Below are 22,202 nucleotides of genomic sequence, written 5' to 3'. Positions count from 1 at the left end.
TTTTTTTTTTTTTTTTTTTTTTTTTTTTTTTTTTTTCTTAATAAATGTCTAAATGACAGTACAAGTGATCTTGCTTTGGTATGTGGTCAAGTGAAGCCTCCTTACTCCTTCAGTGATGTATTTCAGGGTCTTGCCATCTTCCTGGGTAACCAGAAGAGAGGGAAGTGGAAAAGTTGGATCTCTTCACATTTTTTTTTATTTTCAAAATTGGAGAGCACTCTGTTCGTTTTTACTAGTTGTAGATTTTTTACTTCTATTAGTGTTTGCTATTAGAATGATGTTTATAAGAAAAATGGGGTTCGATGTTTTATATTGATTTTTATCAGTAGCACTCAGAAGTACTGAGATTGTGCTATCTATTTCTGAGAGGCTAGTGTAATTTATCATAGTTCATTAGATTATAAATTCTTTGAAGCTAAGGGATATCTTTTTGATGTTTGTACAGCCTCCAGAATAATGAGATGAAGGCTCTAGGTGCCACCCTGGTGCAAATCAAAGTTCAGAGTAAGTAAGCAACAGAAGACCTTGGACTTGACTCTCATGAGTTTTCTTCTCAGTTGGAATAATTAAATGATAATGCAGACAAGAAATGGGTAAATTATTATCCTCAGTTTAAAGATAGGGAACTGAGATAATACTGGAGGTTTTCTGCAAATCTGCCCCAAATTTCTATTCTCAAATCAGATCCCAAATTTTGAATTCTAGTTCAGTGCCTTGACCTTAAGACTAAATGTGTTCTCAATACCTGCTGTCTCAGTAAAAATGATTGTTGCTATTTAGAGAAGACTCTAAACCCTTATATGAAGGATCTTAAAATACACTTTTCTTATATTATGTTCACCTAACTATGCGAGTATCACTATAATGATCTAGACTAGATTAATTATATAGATATTTTATTGAAAATTATATTTTTTATGAACTAAGAACCAGCAGCCAACATTAGTGTTGGATTAATTGCCATTGTAAAATAATTTATAAATTACTTTCCAATTCAGTTATGTTCTCTTAGAACAGTTCATCTGAGATCCATCTCATCTGCTGATGGATCTTAAGGTCATGATAATAGTGGTTTCATCTTGTGTCTGATGACAGGTTGAAGTAGTCACTATTGAACATTTTTGCAGTTTGTTAAAACAATCTTTCTAATAAAAAATCCAGTTCCCTAATTTGTATTGTTAAGAGGGAAAATATTTTCTATGTTTAGGTAGTGCTCTGCAAATCCATTTTAAATGTCTACAGAATGGTAGCTTAAAGAGGCAGTTCTTTCTGTTTCAAGTATTTCAAGTATTATTTTACAATAAATTAGTCTCATCCTAGCTATCTTTTGGAAAAACTCTGTTACTGATATTCTTGAAGTACCTGAAGGCCAAGTGTTGAGTTAACACTGATCACGTGTGTTTTACAGCTGTCTTTCATGTGGGATTATGCAAAGAAAAGACAGTTTCTTCTAAAAAACAGATTAACAAGAGATAATATAAACAGGTTCATAAAACAGTAACCATCACAGATAAGACACCTCCAGTTACATGTAGGAAAAGTGAAAGACTCAGTACCACTAAACCAATATAAGTGCTTTTCTTGTTAAGGCTTATCGCCTATGCAGTACTTGCTTCCAGAATCTGTGGTGTAATTGAAGAAGAGGGATTCAGAGTAGGATTCGACTTTTTGCAGGCAGAACATTCACAGATAATAAGGTAGGGGTATGTTAAGGGTATGTTCCCAGTCTTTGAAAGAAAGATTTCCAATATGTTTGCCCTATCCCATAAAAATCTTAAATGTGATTCCTGAAGATTCTTTCTCAGATTATCTTGTACTGTGGTCACAAACCTGTAGTAGATGAAAATGCTATCCCACTGCTGTGTTTGTGAGACATTAGTTAGACATTAAGTGAGACATTAAATTTGACTATTTAGTCTTAATCTTCCATATGTTCTGGTACACTCCAGCCTATATCCTTTATTTGGTTTTTCAGCTTGCCTCCTAGGCATGCTTTCTTTATGCTATTACCCCTTTTCAGTTAAAATAATCAAAGCACCCAGAACCAGTGCTGGTTTCCCTGTCCTTTTTCTTTTCCCACAAGATACCCACTTTATTTAAAGATATTTTCTCAGAACTTCGAACCTGATGCAATTTTTGGGGGCACAGTTACTACTCTGCTTTGTCCTCTGTGTTCTTCCTTTCTGCTGCATGGAGCTTCTCTCTCTTTAATTTTCACAAATAGACAGGTAATCTGATTTTCACTTGGCTATCCCAGTGAAATACTCTGAAAATTTCTGAGGGTATTCTGTGTATACAGTAATTCAAGAAGAATTCCATAGGTGTCATTTGTGTATAATTAACAACACATTTCAAGTAGTAGATGGAGCATACGAAATAGTTTTTAGGAGCAAAGAAAAAAATGGTATTTTTTGTTTAAAATCACAGTCAATCTCTTGGACACTTATATCAAAACACTGCTATTAATTTATATGAATGTAGCATTTATTTTAGCACATTCTTGTAGATTTTCCAGGTGATTGTGGATTGCACTTAACATATTGGTTCAGCATTTTTCCCAACTGAAGATGCTTTACTAAGAAAATGTTAGGCTCATTCTTTTTTTACAAATGTAGTAATGCTCAATATAGGAACTCTACAGTTTAGGAATTAAAAAAACAAACAAAAAAAAAACACAAGGCAAAACGAGCAACAACAACAAAGCTAGTTCACACTTCGTGTTCCTATCCTTTAATACATAGTACATTTATCCGTCCTGTGGTGTCTTTTATCTCCCTCGTAGAACTTATGTATAAATTATTTGGTACGTGCTAGAGTAGCTATAATACTAGAATTTAAAGAGCTGATGAACTTCTGTAGTAATGGTATTTTAAAAGAAAATGTTCAGATTGTTTATATTACATGAAAAAATTACCAAAACTGCTATTAAATTTCCAGGCTACTAAAGCTAAAGCACTAGCTCTGTACATTCATGACTTGTTCTCCAGAATAACCATTTTCTGGTGTGCTGCCTGACAGCCAAGTGTTTCTATGATTCAAAAATTAAACCAAGAGTAATTTATTCTAATCTATGGTGCAGTAAGGCTCACAGTATTAAGTCCTGATTCAGAAGAGATGCAGTGTCCTTAAATTAGACAATTTCATATTTCACATTAAATTGGAAAAGGGCTTTTATAAACTGGGTGTAATGGACAATAGTTATTTGTTCTTATTACTAAGGCTATTGGTGTTTGAATGAGAATTTTCTTCCTAACTGTGACTTCTGTTTTTGGTCCCAGAGGGCATTCCTGTTTCTGTGTTTATAATGTCACTGCATGTTGCCATGGCAAAAGAGTGTGATACTACAAGTTCAGAATTATCATGTTAGTCAAGGACAAAGGAGGTAGAAATTAGTTTAGAGCAAAATAAACTTTATTCACAAAATGGACAATGTCTGTGGAATTTTATCTCTGCCTTTATAAGATATAGTTAGTATTTTCCAGTACAAAAGAGGCGCTTCAATACTTTTCCATTTGTCTTTATTAATATAAATACTATATATATATAAATCCATCACAATTTCGTTCACAGCTTGTAGAGTTATATTTGCATTGAACAGAGGAAGTCTGTAATGTGTCTTTGTGTCCAGCTTCAGTCTGAAGAAGTTATTGCAAGCTGTATGCTCAGAATTGCACAATCTCACCCTGAAACAGCGCATGGAAACTCCTGGCTGTTCTTGTACATGTTGTTATGAAAGAAAGAATCCGAAGCCTGTGCTTCAGATTCATGCCTAACAATGAAGTCACCTGGGAAATACCTCTTTGTAGGAACAGCTAGTTTCTAAATGACACCATGCCCTGTTTACTCGTGTGGCTCAGAGTTGCACCCTTAATTCAGCTGCCTCACTCCGGTTCTGAGTTAATCAAAATTCTCCAGATTTCAGAAAGCTTCATCATATTGGTAAAGCAGAATGGTTTTGTCAGTTTGAGAAACTAAGATTTGTTTTGTTATCAAATACTTGACAGCATAGCTTGTTTCTTTGTAAGGGTTTTTGTAGTCCTGGTTCAGTTTTCATTGTTCTTGGGGACGTTTTGTTTGCTCGGCTGAATATTTGCAACAGGAAAAAAAGTCAGCAGGACAGATGGAGCTTGAGAACACTGAGTTTCAAGCTTTAACTTGCTACAATTTGTGAAAAAAGCTAGATAGCCTGCAGAATGCTAATACAGAGCAGACCAGTGCATGCTACAGTTAAAGGAACAGTGGCGTTATGAAAACCAGTAGGTTGATACAGCAGGGCAAAACAGAGCTAAAAACTAGGACAATGGTTTTGCATATCTTATGCAGGGTGTTACAGTGGTAGCTCTTACAGAAGTTGTTATGAGAATGCCAGCGCTTGGGATCATGATCTTGCTGTTCCTTTATTGTAGCACTGTACGAGATGGGGTGTTTTGAGGGGGTAGAGAGGCCTGTCCTTTAGCTTTATGGGAATGCCAAAAACTGCAATCGCCATTTGGGTAGGCTAGTGGGTTTATACAAGTAGTAGCAATGAAAACATTGGTTTTTTCCATGCTGCAGTACAGTGAAGTTTCCCATAGACTTCGAGTGTCACTAGCTAGCATCTGTGGAGATTAAGTGGGAATTAAAGCAACTGTGGTCTCTGTTTTAAAGTTTCCAATAGTACACTTGACATCTTTGCAAAAGAGTCTGTAGATGTAGAGCTGTTTGTACTACTTCAGTACATTTGAGGGGAATATAGGAGTTGTTGAAGTCGTCTTATGGTTAATATAAATTAAATTACCAAATTGGCATCTGGTTTATGGAAAAAAAATGCAAACAAGATGTCAGTTTTCTTAAATTAAGATATTGGAAAATACCTAGGACTTGGTGAAAAATAGTATTTCAGTAAATTTGAAGGCTTAGTCGGACTTTACTGTTTTCATAAAGAAATGATCCTTGAGTTGAATCCAATTCCTGTGGTGCAGAACTAAGTCTACTGTCTAATTATGGACTTGTAAAGCTGAAAAATCCATCTACTATGTTATTACGCAGTTCTAAAGCTAAGAAGTTGATGTTCAAAATAGTGACTGTGAATTATTTTTAGGTGGACTCTCATCCCTTACGTTAAATATTTTTTTACTGGGAACAATACAGTCAGGAATACAAATCTTCTGGATTGAGGCATTCAAGCAGTATGATATGTCTTCAGTGAATGAGTATCGGAGGCTTCATGTTTAGAATATACCTTTCTACAGGGAGTGTCAAGTCTGATTATTAGTTCCGCTTTCTCTGTCTGGATACAGAATGGTTCTTGTGAATAAACAGGTGTCCTTCCCCGTACACCCACATTATCAGAAGTATAATCTGTTTGAATAAACACATTCACTGAATGTTGATTCAATAATGATAACTGTTAAAAAAGTAAAGAGTTACTGAACTTTAAGTTTAAACCGTGAGTTTAGAGTTGCCAGTACTTAAGAGATCAGACTAAATAAAATCTAAACTAATATGAGAGTAATGATACAGGCTTGCAGGAGCTGGCAAGGATGTTATTCAGCTTTTTTACTTGGATGGCTCAGTCATTTTCTAGGCAAGTCAGGAGCAACTCAGATCATGAATATGGTCAAGCTAGATCATGTTAGACAACAGTTTGCTCATTTGATGAGTTATCTCTTGTTAGTTATCCTAAAATTTCCAGGCAGTAACAATGATACACTGCCTGGCTCTGGAGAGTTGATGAATAGCAGTGGGGAAACAAAAGATAGTAGATGCCATTGTTTGATGTTAGATTAATCTGTGTGTTAACAGTTTCTGTATTGAAGTAAAGGAGCTATAATAACCTAATGATGCCTTTGACTCACCCACAGACATCTCCTGTTGCTGGCAGATGTTTCTGCCAAAAAAAAAAAAATATTAAAAAATAGGTTTGCATGTGTAAATGCCAAAACTGGAAACACTGAGTGTGTCCAAATTGAAACCCAGAGGATGAAGTTTGGAAGCATGTTTTTCTTTAATTTACTCCTTCATTTTAACCCATCTCTCAGCACAGGATTCTTGCACATGAAGGGTGGTGAATAGTGCAGCACACCTGAAGAAGGAATGCTATCAAAATGTGTGTGTCCCAATCACAACCAGAGAACATCGGATAAGAAATTATTTTTCTTCAGTGATAAATTTGTTATCACTACCATCTTCCTCTGATACTTTCTCTGATTTTTTTGTTTATATATCAGCTATGTGAAGTGCACCTGGCCTTAAAAAAACCCAGGCCTTCAGTATGATATACTACTAATATTAGCATCACTGTCATTTGTGCACTGTTAAAAACTTCCTCTTTAAGCCCCTTTCCTATTCATTAAAAGCTTTTAATGAATTTTCTAAAAATCACTTGAGCTTGCAGTTTTTTTGCTCCAAGCTGGAGTTTCCCTAAGGGATATTCATATTGCCCTCCTGCTGCTACCTCCATTTTTCCGCTCACGTAGACCAGAAGTGAACTGTTAGCTCCAGCTAACAAGTCTGCAGAGCAGAGCCCAAGAACCACTTTTTTCTTATCCAGTTGTTTGAAGTGGTGGTCGGTTTGCATGTAGCTGTGTTTATTCTCAGCTTGTGGCTAAAATCTGGGTAGCTGTAAGGTGGCAGATAATGGTGTACACTATGGGAGAACAGCATACACCCCACCATCACCACCCCAGCTCCATTATGATCTTCAGATTGAGCCTGGCAGCTCTTCAGGGCATGATACGGTTTGAGATGTGCTTCTCAAGTACTGTGTAGATTGATGGACTGAAGAAATACTGAATGTTTTTCTTGTACAACTGGTATTTGCTACAGTGACAGTCTTGACAAGATAAGCTTTTTACCTTTTTGCTTTCTTTCTGTATTCTAGTCTGCTTTTATCTTCCTTGTGGAGGTATTAGCTGTATCTCCTAATATTATTTTACCTTTAGGATTGGATGGTTTTAAGCAGAAAACAGCTTTGGTAGCTTTGTTGCAATCTGATTTAAGATTGTATTTTAAAGATATCCTTGTTGATAGCCACCTTAGCATATGCTGGTCTCTCTGGAGAAGGTCTAAGTTTGATTATTTGTAAAATGTGTCCTAAATTCTCCTGAAGTTCTGCTTACAAAAAAACTGGTTATGTTAATGTAAGTGTATACTCTTATTGTATTTTCCTTTTTCTGTACCCTTGGGTTTTTCCCATTTGGCTGTGGATGGAAATGCAGTGGCACTTGAGCAAAAATATGACCTGTTGTAACTATTCTCATTCTTTTGCCTTTAAAATTACACCAAGCTAGATTTAGCTTACTTTAACCATGTATGAAGTTTCTTCCCTGTGAGTAGCTATGGAATGTCTTTTCTCAACAAATCTAAACATGAGTTGGAAGACAGGCTATACGTCCTTAGTTTCTCAGGCTTCTTTACCAGAATATTTGTAGAAGTTCCTACTTCCAGACAGTCAGGTTCTTGGCAAGAACCATATCCAAGATAGCATTCCTTGGAGTATTCTGCTCAAAGGAGATGTCTGTATTGTCTATGTCTGTCAGCTGTTCAAAAGCATCTCAAGCTTTTGTTATCAAATGATGTTCTTTGTTATTTAGGCATTCTGCCAAACTTAAAGGCTGAGGTGATTGTTTACACATTCGATATCAAAGAGTTCTTAGGTACTACACACCTAGAGAATAGAGGAAAGTACAAATTAAACCAGTGTAGCTTGCTAATAGTTTGCTTAAAGTTAAGCACAGTGTGTTTTTATATCATTACATCTGAAAGATTCTTTTGTTAACAGCTACCTAATTATTTTATGGTCCTTTCTCTAATGTTCTTCCCCCCACCCAACATTTCAATAGCTTATCAAATAGATTTTTTCTGTCTTTATATCTTAATTACTGTAAATATTTTCAGCTCTGTGTTTTCTCACCTGCATTTGGATTATTTCTACTTATGCATTAAATACCTGGTAGTATTTTATTTCCAGTAGAAGACCCTTCTTCTTTTCTTTATATTTTTAATAATGCATTCCTTTCTTTTTTCCATGTAGTACTTGAACGCTCCCTCAGAAAAATGTGTAGAATTTTTTTTCTGTGTCAGAGTCACCATTTGTGCAGAGTGTTAATGTCAGACAAGCAGGAGACATTCAGGGAATGCACTGATGTCTGTGGCACTTCTCTCTCTCATACTCTCATGTGGTGAGTTTGATTTCTGCTCTCATTTGAGCAGCGATCATGCCTGGGAGAGACAGTTGTTTTTAAGGTGTCACTAAAGAAGGGCTCCCTTAAAGGGAAAAACCCAAACTTTTATGTGCTCTGGCAAACACACGTAGAGAACCAAGTTGTTACAGGTAGGGAACTGGACTTGTAGGGTGGGGAAAGAGAAGGAAGCCAAAATAGAAAGAGGTATTTTATAGTCCATATTGTACTTCTGCTGCTTAATTGACAGAGAAGACTCATGTATGCAAGGCTGAAAAAAAACCCTGAAGTGATTAACAGCTTAGGCATTTGTTAAGCTGTTTCCTGCATAGCTTCAAACCTGGTCCTACTTCTCTTTCATTCTCATTTTATATTATATACTGTCACTCTAATGTTATCAGAATGTGGATACATTTGTCTTCCTTTCATCAGTAAATCAACATCCCTTCAGCTTCTGCTATAGAAGGAGCTAATTTGTCAAATTTTGGCAGCAGGTACCCAGTAATTTTGCATTGCTTTTTAATCTCTTTATTTTATGAGTTTGGTAAGTATTTTTTTCATAAAATTGCATTTAAATCCGCATAAAGGCGAACTTTTAATATGCAGGGATATCAGAGCAATAAAGAAATGTTGCACTGTGAAAGACTGATTTTTTTTTTAAAGATTGAAATGTGATGACAAAAGAAAACAGATGTTGTTTTTCTATTAAAATATCCTACACTGCTCTCTACTGGAAGAGTGGAAGTCTACGTTAAATATTCAAAAGTGCACCTAAAACTGCTTCTTAGTCAAGTTTTAGGTTTATGGATTATTTTGACCCTAGTAAAACTTACTTTTCCAAAGGTTGAGTAGGGTTTCTTGTATTCCCCCTAAGTTTTGAAGAAAGGCACCTGCATATACTTCACACGTGGGAAAAAAAAAAAAAAAAGGCAGAAATTTGGGGGTCAAAATGTGTAAGCTGATGGGGGAAGAATTACTGGAGTGTATTGTTAATGGAAAGGAAGAAAGTGAACTGTTAACCTTAACAATTCACCTGACCTTACTAATAGCTAATGGGTATGTGGTAACTGCAGTAGACTTGTCAGTACTCTAAAGGATTCTGAATGCCTGAAATTGCCCTACGTTTGACTTGACTTCAAATTGAGCCAGCAAAATAAAAGTAGAAAAGACTTACCTTGCTTTTAAAATTATTAAAACTATTAAAAAAAATAGTTTCTCCAGCCAAAATGCAGTTTGAAAACATTTTTAATGATTTGACTGTGGAATGGGACCAAAACATGTCTTGCTCAAGTTAAATGCGCAGCAAAATTTTCATTTCAGCTACATTCTGATGGAAGAGGTATTCCCCACAAAGGGTCTGTTTACTAGTTTGTTGTGTAAAACAGCCCTCCTGGCCATCTTGGGGCTGAATTAGTCTCCCAGTCACTGTCAATGATAAAACTTCTGTTGATTCTAATAAGATGAAATGGTGTCTGTTAATTCTCTGCAGCTGCACTATCTTACAAATCTTTGCATGTGGAGCGAGCACATCTGGTTGTCTGCTAATATTAGATTATAAATAGTTTGATCTGAGGTGTATGTCTTGTATATGGCTGTTCAACAGCTCACTTTGTTAATGGCAAACATCAATGAGGGAAGAACAAACCTTAGTATACTTCAAAGGAACAGATAAACTGTTTTGACTGATAAGATCTGTTGACCTGAAAAAAGGTCTGCAGTAAAAAATGTGTAGTTATTTATATGGAAGAAACATTGCCTTAGCGTGCTTTATCTTACACAAAAAAATTAAATGTCATCCTCTTCAAAATTCTTAAACTATCCAACCAATTGTGGTGAACTTCTCATTAGTACTAGACAATACATAAATATTTTAAAATATGAGTCTAGTGGCATTCCTAACTTACTGGGCATTTTTGTTTGAATTGGCTTATTATGCATGAAGTACACCAAGACTAACCTTTTTACTAGATGCAAACAGTAAATATATGTAACAATCATGTGTAGACATCATTCATATTACGTATGTGGTGTTACTGGACACTTAAGAATATAATGCATTTATTAAATTGCATATGGGATTAACACTGAATGATCTGGAGGGGAACTGCTGCATTATTTTCTGTTTTTCTCTTCTGCGATTAAATATAGGAGTTGTATTAGGTTGGCTCTCATGAACAGTTATATTTCATGTTGTTGTTGTTGTTTCTCATCAGCTGGGTCTGCAAAAGGGGGCATAGCTGCAGGAGGGAACCTGAAGTGATCAAAGCAATCGCTGACTTTTATAGTTCCCATCTAAGATTCTGCATCAGTACTGCTTTCTGAAGCAGCCTGATCTTGAAAAGGGAAGTTTCTTATTTACCAATTTTGCTTTGAAATTTTTTTGTACTCTTCCACAATTAATATTTATACTATTCATGCCACAGCTGTTCTGAATTCCTGATAGAAAAAATATTTGTTCTCTGTGTTTGTGTGAGATTTGGTGAGAAAAATCTGCTAAAAAGACCGTGATGAAATGGCTGTCTCCCCATTTCATGAGGATGGTGAATTAGTTGTTAGTTATTTACTTTAGAAATCCCGGAGGTGGCAGTGCATCCATTCTGTGTTAGGGATTATACAAACACAGAGGCCTTTGTCACATTGAGCTTGTCATCTAAAGTCTCAGTTTTGGAAATGTATCTGTGTTTGCTTAGCTTAACTAGTGCAACTAATGCCATAGTAACGGGTACCTAATATTAAACAAACTACAATGATAGGGCAGATCACACAGAAAAGGTACAGAGCAGATGCAAGAGCAAACAATAAACAGCTTGGACTTAATACATTAGCTATACGTTAAACCTATATTGCACAGTCATTCTTTTGTTGTAATTAGAAAAGAAATCATCTTCATTTTGATATTCTTTCAGTATTTTGTCCCCAAATAGATCAGTCTAATTAAAGCAAATATTCAGAATAATTGCTCTTAATTGCTGTTTTTCTGTTTATCCTTGTCTTACAACAAACAAATAAATAAATAAAATGAGAAAGCTTATTAAGCTCAGGCATGAAATGTGTAAGCAGTTATGACTAAAATATGAGTTTACCTGAATAAAAAAAAAAAAAAAAAAAAAAGGAGCTGCAGTTAAGAGATAAAAACATATATCGGATACAAACGTTCCAAACCATGGCATGGTCTCATCATCCTGGATATTAACACACTACAAATCTCCTTTGTATTTATGGATTAAATGCATTTTACTGTATTTACTGTGTATTTTATTAAGCATAAGCTCTAATTCCACATTCCGTTCAAAACTACTGAAAATAATAAAAATTTCAGTAGTGATGCTTACTGTCAACACTGATACCTGGAAGACAGTGCACCTAGGAGTGTGCTCAACACGATTCCACCCAAGGTCCAGCCCTCAATGTGTAGCAAGAAATACCAGGCTGCTTACATAGGTAATGCCTCTGGAGCTACAAGTTTCAAAACTATAAAAATATTAGGAAGTATGTGTGGATGAATTATATGCCGCCATCTTCCACTTCACTGTGGGCAGCAGTGACCTGCGTTTTCTGTTCGTCGAGCCTTATCCACACTTGCAGCTGTTATTTCCTGTGTTTATGCAGGAGTCCTGTATGGTATGTAACGTACCCTGGCCTGCTCACAAACTACAGAAATTACACTTCTACCTCTTGTGCTGTGCCAAGTGTATGGTGTATAAATATGCTGGAGTACAGATATCTGGTATTACGAACGTTCCTCTTAGATTCTCATCTGACCTTATCTACTTTCTTTCTTGTCCATTTAAGCTTGTGGTTACCTTTATTTATTTATTTTTACTTGCATACATTTGCTCACATATATTCACTCACCTTACCCTTTCTGTTTCTGTCATATGTTTTATCAATAATGTCCAAGAATCATTCTTCTTTCTCTGTATGCATTTTCTTCAACTGTCACTTTTCCAGGGAAGAACATACCCACTGTTTAAAGTCATCGGAGATGTTGCATGAAAGACATCAAATCAATAATAGAGATTTCTGCATTGTTATTAGAAAACATTGATCTCCTGTCTAGACAATTGTTATAGTAGGAAATATTGACAGCAGATGTGCCTGGTGTTTTGATTTACATACTATTGTGTTCAAGATGGCACATCATATTTCAGAGTCAGTAGCAGATTTCTAATGAGACTTAATTATTGGTAGAGCTGCAAAGTTTCTTTGCAGGAGTACAGCTTGCGCACATTGACTACAGTAGACAAGTTTGAAGTTTTAATAAAATTAGAAACTCCAGAGTTACTATGTTGAAAGCATCTGTAGCTTGGCAAATTTAAGTTCCTATTGAAACTACTGAGAGTTAAAAATTATACATACCTCTGTGTGTCATTTTATACAGAAAATTGTGTATGTTAGAGAAAAAAGGGGGTTTGTTCTTTCTTGCTAGCGTTTTGGTGTATACAGGTAAATGGTGTGACTTAAATCAGCTGTACCTCAATGTGAAAATCAGGCAATTGAAAATTAATTAAATTATTACTTAGATGCAATCCAGGCAGGATTATCCTACCTTTCATAACAGTATAGTACAAAGCAAGCAAAACTGTATGGAAGACTGTAAAGGCATTTCAGTGTAAAAATAAAGAAATGGTAAGGTCCTGTTGAAGTATCGTGCTTCATATATTAACAGCTGTACGTTTGGTTTTCATTAAAACCTTACTCAGTAAAAATATGATCTCTAGTAGAAATCCTTTGAATGTGGGCTTTGTTTTTATGTAAGTTAGAGCCTAGTTCCTTTAAATCTATGAAATTACTGTACCAAGCAGCTCTGAGATCAAAATCAGGCCTTTTTAATTTATCTTGCATTACTGTATGAAAGTTTTAGTAAGATAATCCAAACTATTGGCTCTTGGTGATTCCTGGGAAGTATCATATTTCAGGGGGTTTTTTTTGCATTTTTTCATTATTTTCCAAAAGAAATTATATTACCAAAATGACAATTTCCTCATGGAAAAAAGGTACTTAACCTCTATTTTACAGACTTGTATAAGACTGAGATAAATACAATGGTTTTTAAAAGCTGCTTTTGATAACTCATATTTGTCTAATTAGTATTTAATTCTTGTTATTCTCTTTATTAGAAATAGCTGCATGAACATTTGTTATTTATCAACTATTGAAACAATTATCTTTCCAAAATGTTATTTGGAAATAATTGGAAAATAAGATTACGTGAGTTAATTAGGCTTTTCAGTGCATACCTTATTTCTCACAAACTACAATCTTTTCAGTTTCTTGGCAGTACAGAAGTGGAGCAGCCCAAAGGCACAGAAGTTGTAAGAGATGCTGTTAGAAAATTAAAGGTAAGAAAGAATTTTTAATGAAATAAAAATAGAATGTGTTCCTAACTTGTTTTCACAGATGGGACACTTCGTAAATAAATAAATAAATAAATTCACTGGATATACTAGCAGTTGCTTTTACTAATCTCTTAACTGGTGTGTAGGCCCTCCCTATTACGTCCTTAGTGTCAGATGTTCTGCTGTGCAAATATTTAGTTGTCTCCTAGATGATACAAATATTTATAGTATAAAGTTTATGTACCTTATATACCTTAATGTGTAATGCTTGTTCTTTGGAAACTTTAGGGCTTCATTGGTACAAACTTAAGTAGCAACAATTTGTTTTAGCTGCCATCGTCACTTTATAGCTATTGAATGCCTCTAATTATGGCACACCAAACGTGTTACCAGAGAATTTAAGAACACAAACTCTTCCTTGACCAAAAAACTAGTAATGCCAGTAATGCTTCAGTAATGCCAGTCCTGTGTTTCTCTGGGCTGTGTGTTGCTTGCTATGAGCCCCAGTTAGGTGAGTTGCCTCTTGTTGCAAGACATGGAATACCCACTCAGTTAAGGGAAACTGTTGGTGCCAGAGAACAGGAGTAAGAATGTCAAACAATGCTGTAAGTGGGCTGTGATAGCTCTGTGGGTATTGGCTGTCCCTGACTGCTCTCCATCTAAAGCTAATGTGTCTGATCCACATAAACTGACTGTGGGACTGGAGGTGAAGGTTTGTGACACTAGTGTGAATGTCTTCCAGCCTCCAGCTGTGATAATTGGTGATGTATCTGGAAATGGAGCTGTAGTGAGAAAATAGCGTTTACAAACCCAGCCTGTTCATGACAAGGGGCATTACTGCCTTGTCCTCCAGGTCTTCATATCTCGTTTGAAAAGGTCTGTGTGCACAAACCCCCGAGAAAATCAGATGTTTACAAATTCTTCTTGGTTATATGTCCTTGGGCACTGAGGGACTCGGTAGACAATTAGAAAGTATCCTAGTGAAATGAGATGTTGAGGGTTACTGATGGCATGGCTTTGGCTTGACTGTTTGAGTGACAGATAATATGCATAAAGCTCTTCAAATGCTATGAGTTGTGGTAGGGAATGCTGATTTGATTTGTCTCCTAACTCACTGCTGTGGAATTGCACTGCTTCCTGCTTAGCTGCTTAGAGCTATTGTAGCATTAGTTTATTTAGATGTAACGATTGTTCTGCCTATTGTTGTACTTTCCATAACTTTCTGTAGTGTTTACATTATTCACTTAAAAATAAGTTTCTTGGAAATGGACATAAAATTTTGGAAGTCAATATTGAAAAATTTTATTCTGTGTTATTTCTATCATAAAAAAGGAAAAAAGAAGGCATGAAACACTACTTTGTAGCTCAGCTTTTAGGACTAAGGTTTCCCTTGAAAAACCCAGCTTTACAAGATTGATTAGTAATTGTGTTAAGGTATTGAAAACAGGAGTTCTTTGCCATTATATTCACTCTACCGAAATAGTATAGCTGCCTTTAAAGATTCATTTAGTCAGTTCTTAGTATGTTTTATGCCAAAAAAGATTTACTCTGCTGCAGTTCATCAGAGGCATTGTTGTCTAGTTGTTTTCAAGTGGTTTAGGCTAATGTAAGTATGATTGTTTTTAAACCATTGTAGCATGCTATCAATGGAAACAAAATGTATGGTTTTGTGTGCACCTCGTACAATTTACAGCTGATACTGGAGTGAAGCCTGTTATGTTAGATGTTTTCTCTTTATAAAATTCCATTACCCTGAGAAAAGTTAATTCTTTGCAGAAATCTGTCAAGATAATATCCTGCTGTGGAGAAGTTTTGATTCTGTTTTACTGATGTTTTATCAGACTCCCCCTAAGCAAAGCAACTGCTAAGTGTCTCCATCTCACTGGTCGAACTCCAGGTTAACCTGGGCCCTCACTGATCACTGGAGGGTTTGGGTGGGTTGGACTGTGTGATTTGGTACTTTGAAATAGTTTACTCTGAAAGTGGGTCCAAAAAGGATTTCAAATAACTGTTCTCTGAAGTGTAGGAAGAACCAGAACTATTTTCATTTGTCAGCCTAGCACTAAAATTTAAAAGTAGTAATTTTTTTTATGTACTTGTTGGAGTATGTAGGTATCTGTTCTAACTTTGTACATACGTTCCCTAAATAAACTGGCTTGGAGATATGTGTCTGAATCATTGCTGCCAGAATTACACTGTTTTTTCAAGCTTGGAAGTTTGGAGCTTAGATATTGCATGGAAACTTATATAAACACAAGTTTATTAGAAAACTCACGAGGTAATTAAAGACAACCTTTGGAAAGGCTTGAAAAACCTTGGAACAGAATTCAGAGAGCAATGAAGAGGTTTTCTGTTTGAAACAATCCTCAATTAATTGAATACTCATTTCAACATTGATTTATGTTGTGCATCTGAATTCTTTGAAGAGAAGCCTAGAGCTGCTGGATTTTATTATTAATCACACACCACTCACTTGGATTTAGAAAATGTTAATTAAAATTTTTAAAACAGTTAAAACATTTTGAAAACTAATCTCTTATTTTGAAAGTAAACTTGTAGTGGTTTTTGGAGTAGGAGAGTTTTTAAGATGTGTAGCTTATAATCCTATATTTAGATATTTGTTATTATTATATGGATTTGGTTTTAGTCACAATGTTAATCATAATTTGTTTTTCATGAAAATTAATAGCTAGCAGAAAAACAGCTGACTCTTAATATTTGGAGCCATTTTTCCAACGTATATCGCACCAATAACCTTTTGAAATATTGTTACTGTAAACTATTTTTCTTAAGCCATCATGTCATCAAACTGTATCAGAATAGATATTTGATACACAACTTTTTATTTCTTTAAATCAAAAGATCTTAACTCATACATCACAAAGACTCTTTGCTTATCAAGCAGGTTTGTGCAAAACTGTAGCACGCCATTCCCTGAACTTACTTTTACCAGCAGGTGGAGCTGATGCTCTACAGTAAAATATAATAACTTGGAGGAAATTTTTTTGATGCTTCATTGTACTTTTTTTATCCTGAATACTACTACTGTATTTTCTAAACACTTAAAATTTTTGCTGTTTGCACAGTTTTAATTTGAATATACAGGTTTTTGAAGCATCTATATTTAATTTTTCTAGAGGGTTGTCCAGTGGTTTTATCTAGTTGGGATTACCCCTTGTGTTTTCAAATTTCTTGGAGCCATGCTACAAGAGAAAGAAGAAAGTTGGACACTAATATTTTAAAACGTGTATTTTTATTTCTAAGATTAGGTGAACTGTTCTCATAATTTATTACAAACAGTTTCATGGTCAAACTAATTTCTAGAATGAAATAAAAACCAAGGAAAGTGGTACCAAGATGTGTCGAAACACACCTACACTATAAAATGTGTAAGTGTTCGTAAATCGCACTTTATTTTATAAAGTGAAATGATTACTTTCCTTGATTAACAAAGGCTATAACTTCTAAATCAGACTGTAGGAATGAATTTGGTCCTTCTCAAAAAGTGCTTGAAGCATTGCCAGTGGTGAGAACAGCTTGAAAGATCAGCATAACAGATGGAAAGGGCCGCATATTCAGGCTGCTAGTAAGAAAATGGTGCGGAGGGGAGTTAGGGAGAAAACTGATGTAAACACTTGAGTTTTGGTCTGTTCTTTTTGCAGTCTTCAAAGGGATGGTTTTTTGTGAGGGCCACGCTTAAAGCTGTTCTCTTACCCAACTTCCAACTCAATTTCCTTTTCTCCTCCTCTTTCCTTCTGTAAGTGGAGATGACCAGATATTGTAAATATAATTAATCACTTTTAAGCCACTCAAAATAATCTTCATCAGCTCCTTGACCTGTAAGGATACACAAAGTGAAGAGTGCTCTTTCACACGCCTCTACAAATGCTGTGATGGTATCCTGCTGCTGCCCTAGATTGACCATCAGTGGATATTGTGTTGAGCTCCCTTTCGTGTTATAAGCTGAGTTTCATTTGTTGTTGAAAAAGACAGAGGAGGGTGGAGTACAGAAAGTTTATTAATATTGGGATAAAGAGGTTTCAAGACAAGCCTTACAGCCATGACTGTTCTCTTTAAAGTACTGGAGAAAGCAGAATGTATATTTTGGGACCAGCCAAAGACAGCTTGAAGACCAAAGCAGATCAGATGAGAAGAGGTGAAGAAGACAATACTTGTTTTACACTCTCTCTCAAAAGCTAACCAAAAAAGCAACCAAAAACCACCAAAAAAAAAAAAACCAAGCAAAAACCAACCAAAAAAAACACCACAAAAAATCCCAAACAACCCTGCCCCCAAACCTCTTACCACCAAAAAAATGAAACAAAAAACCCACTCATGACAAAAAAAAAAAAAGGACCCAACACCACCTCACCTCCTCAGAGTCGAATAAAAAAAACCCCAACTTTAGGGAGTGAGAGATGGAAAAAAAGACTACTGCATTGTCTCCTACACTGTGGTTAACGGATCTATAGCCTTTCTCTCAGTCCAGAGTGTGTTTGGAAAATACAACATATTCCATAGAAATTGATTTCTGAGACAGCTTTTTCCTTAGCCATCTGGTATCAAGAGATTCAGGGTCACATATCTGTGGCCTTTTCATCCTTTTCCTCCTCTTGACAGCTATTTTTCAGAGGTCATAATACTCACTTAAAATGTGCATGAGAATTTGGACCATAATATGACCAAAAAGATGATTTGTAGTCACTGCAAAAGAAATAGGGCCTGTTTTGTTTTTCCGGCATCTTTCTTTGTAATGAATGATGTCATGAAAAAAGGAGAAAAAGCATCGTCTCAAAGCCAGGTATAAAGCTGTGTCTCAGCATAGACATCTACATTGCCATCAAAGAGACATCTTTTAAGGTGTCCTCGTGAAGTGCAATGTCTGATGTCTCACCGGACTGTGAAGATGAAGTAGCTGACCTCCTATTCCCTGGGCTGAAAATTAGCACCCAAATCACAGAAATGTCTACCTCTGATGTTTCGAGGTTTTTTAATAAACTCTTGAATGGTGCAGTGAGGTGTAAATATTAAATAAAAGCACATAACTTTGATTTGCATAGCTTAAATTGATTTTTTGATAGAATTTTTTTTAACCATTATTTCTTTCTAACTAAAGCTCCTGGCCGTTTTAAAACATGATTTTTTTTCCTCATGTTTTTTTTGCTGATTAATCCTCTGATAGTGGTTTGCTAAGACTTGATACATAAACATTTTAAATGTAATTTTTCTGAGTCTCAAAGTATGCAATTTTCCCTGTTACTGTAATAAAAGAAAAGATATATGGAAGTTTTTTCTTTTTAAAGCTAAATTAAACCATAGAAAATGGCTCTATCTGTCTCTGTTCCTTTCCCTAAAAGATTCAAGAAAAATACGATGTTAATTCCAAAACCATTAAATAAAAGCTAGCTCATCCTGCTGAGCCTCTCATATTATTATTGGGCCAAATCTGGGTGTCTTTCCTGAGAGCAATATATGTATAAACTAACAGCTTAAGAATTTGGCCCATCATATCTCTTCCCAAGCCACGTTGTGATTCATTATAATTTTATATCATTGTCCATTTTGATGCCAATGGGAGGCTACAGATTTTTACCCTCTTAAATAATCTTGTTACTGTGGGAGCTACAAATACTACTTTGTTACAAATGTGTGCTGATAGGATAATATAATATTTGTAAATCTCCTCTATCCAGAGGTTCCAAAGGGTCCTCTTAGGTAAAATGAGTAAGTATAAAAAATAGAAGAAAAAAAGCAAATTGGCTGATACCTGACTGGGTGTTAGGATCTGCTGTTCAAACCCTCCACAAGTTTGGCAGGTGGCTGAACTTGGCATTCTGGAGAAGATCAGGTACGAAAGAAATTATGGATCATATCTGTATGCTATGTGTTACTACACAGGACAGGGAGCGGTCAGGAAGAGCATTAAGACAGTAACTGCACCAGATTTTCTTAATTTATCTACACATACTTCTCAGTCATCGTATCCCAGTGAACCTTTGATTAAAAAGCTGTTTGTCTCTCTAGATGTCTGTGTTGGAGATTCTTTTCTGGTTTTTCTTTCACCATTAGCTTGTTTTTGATTTGATTGAGTTTCTTACAAAGTGGGTTTCCAATCCTCTGCTAACTTTTGCAAATATCCTGTGATCTTCCTCCATTTTTTTTCAACATCCTTCTGCATTTGAAAACTTCAGAACATAACATTTGAGTAGTTTCTCACAAGCAGCTGATGCAGTGCAGCCATTCTTGGCTTCTTAAGGATCTAATACAAGGATTGCATTAGTCTTCCCAATTGTAGTTTCATGAAAAGATCCACAGTTACTGGAAAGCCTACCATGTCATCAAGACTTTCTTAATTCCATCTTCACAGGGTAGTCACCTGAAAAAGTAAGTTTGTTCTCGTATGTATAATTTGCAAAGTTGATATTGGAGCAGAGATGGTTTTTTTGCATACAGGCAATCTTTGGTGTTCTGGTCAGTGAGGTATTCTCTGTGTTATTTGCCCCTCCATCAACCTTCATGATCTGAAACCTTCCTCTATAATGATTTTCAAGTTCAGATCATTAGTTGCTTTTCTCCCTGTTTTTTTCCTTGTATTTTTTCTGCCTGCAGATTTTATCAGTAATTATTTTCCTCCTGGTCATTGTTCAATAATGTCATGCTTAAGAAATAAACCCTGCTGGAATACATTAGAAACATATCTTCCCAATGACAATTTCCTGTTTATAACTGCATCTGGAGACTAATGTAACTAACTTAACTAATACTTTCTTTGTATTGCTTCATTTCCTAAATGTAATGGCATGCAAAACTCAGTCAAATGCTTTTGTCTATTTTGACAAGCTGCATTTTTTTGTAGAATCCATATCGATCATCATTAATTCATTTCACTTAAATTCTCTAGTTCTTGAACTTGATTTATGCCTTTTGAGAGTGGAGATGTGGTAGGGTCGTTTTGTTTAACCTTTTTTTAGTATTGGCACAGAACTATCTTCTGGAACTTCCTCAGTGTTGTAAAACTTCTTGACTACTTGGAGCGAGCTTTGGCCAGCTGTTCTAAAACTCATGCAAGTTATTAAGTTCTACTTATATTAAAAAGTTTTCATGTTGTAGCTGTTGTTGGGGACTCTGATGAGATGATTACACTTGGAAAACCAAGCATTTCATGATCATTCTCAACATACACTATGGCTTTCACTCAGTGAAGTCAAATATTATTTCTGCCTCCTCTTCATTACTACACAGAAATACTTGCATCATGTTTATAAACAGACATTTCAAAAAAGCCAGGGTTCACTCAAGCTCAAGACTGTTCCAATTTGAGGTGTGCCCCAGGATTATTTATTGCATAGCTATGCTTCTGTGCACTATAAAATACAGTGGAAACTGAGAATGTCAAACTGGCCAGGTGATCTGTGGGTTTTGTGGTCACTCTATTTTAACATGTAGCAAAGTGAGCCAAGCACAGAGCCCTGTTGTATTATGAGAAAGGACCACATATGTCCTCAAAGTTTTATCCAATAAAAGGACATAATCAAATCACAGATCAGAAAGGAAAGGCAGCAGGTTGGGGGTATTAAGTAAATGTATGAAAATGATCTGAAAGATGATTTAAGTTTTATATTCTTTTTTGGAAAAAATATCTGTGCTGATTTGGCCTATCATCTTCCTGTTTTTTTTTTAAAGCAGAATCTTAAGAATCAAACAGGTTAAACTGATAATATAAAATTGGAGTGAGATGGGGGGGGATTAATTAGTGATTTTTATTAAAGAAAAGATTATTTTTTTTTCCTGTAGCAGATTTGAATTGTCTTAGAGAGTCAAGAAATGTTGTTGGCCAAAGTGCCTATAAACCAGTAATTAGGTTTTTAAAAATTTTATTTTCTATACAATTACTTAATTTTTTTAAGTAAGAAGATGCATATGAGATGACCTCCCCCTTAATTAAAATTAAAGGATGGGGGTAGTCATTAAACTGTATTGAAAGCATACTCTGGACATGGGAAAGGGGGTCGATGATAGATAGGAGGACAGGAAAAGGATGTCTGTATTGCAAAAGCTATATACATGATACTGAAGAGAGGCAGAAGTAGATGTTAGATTTGCTTGACTTTTAACTAGCTGTTTTTCACTAGTAAGTCATGTACAAACATTCATAAAATATTTAGCCAGTATTGAGCAATCCTAGCTGTTGAAGTATAAAGTGGGTATTTAGATTTAAGAATTGGTTTTGAGAATGGCATGGAGTGGTTTAGGTGGGGTTTTTCAGGGTTTTTTTGGTGCTTTTTTAAAAAAACTAACTTGTGAAGCATGTGATACTTATCAGCTAATGTGATACATTAATCAGGAATAAACTGGATATGTCATGTTACTGTATGAAGTTATCAGGATTAATTACAAATTTATATTTAGTTGCTAAAGTTTTCAATAAGTGTGTTCAAAATGAGGAATAAAATTGGGAAGAAGGGAAAGCAGGTTAATTATGGGCTTTTAGGATGGCTTGTAAAACTAGTTAATAATTTGCCATGAATGGAGCTTCCTGCAGGCTGCTTACAAAATGAAATAAAATAGATGGAGAGAGTCATGCTGCATAAAGCAGTCAAGTTCATGGAAAGATTTCCCAAGTACTAATTGGCATAGGAATAGGTACAGAGCAAGAACCTAAACTCCCAACTCTCACCTAAATAATTAATTAAAATCAGGA

General features: G+C 35.4%; 1 protein-coding gene across 7 annotated transcripts in view; it reads left to right on the top strand.

The window, feature by feature from the left end:
• GULP1 (GULP, engulfment adaptor PTB domain containing 1) overlaps positions 1 to 22,202 on the top strand; it is a 156,208-nt gene that overhangs the window by 98,397 nt on the left and 35,609 nt on the right. For all 7 annotated transcript variants that reach the window (XM_014954597.1, XM_014954598.1, XM_014954591.1 and 4 more), the window contains one exon: positions 13,433 to 13,504. In XM_014954597.1, the coding sequence (XP_014810083.1) occupies positions 13,433 to 13,504 (72 nt within the window). The remainder of the gene's footprint in view (positions 1 to 13,432; positions 13,505 to 22,202) is intronic.

Source organism: Calidris pugnax, unplaced genomic scaffold (assembly GCF_001431845.1).
Source record: "Calidris pugnax isolate Ruff unplaced genomic scaffold, ASM143184v1 scaffold103, whole genome shotgun sequence".
NCBI lineage: Eukaryota > Metazoa > Chordata > Aves > Charadriiformes > Scolopacidae > Calidris > Calidris pugnax.
Note: the sequence above shows the minus strand (reverse complement) of the source record. Positions and strands in the feature narration are given on the sequence as shown.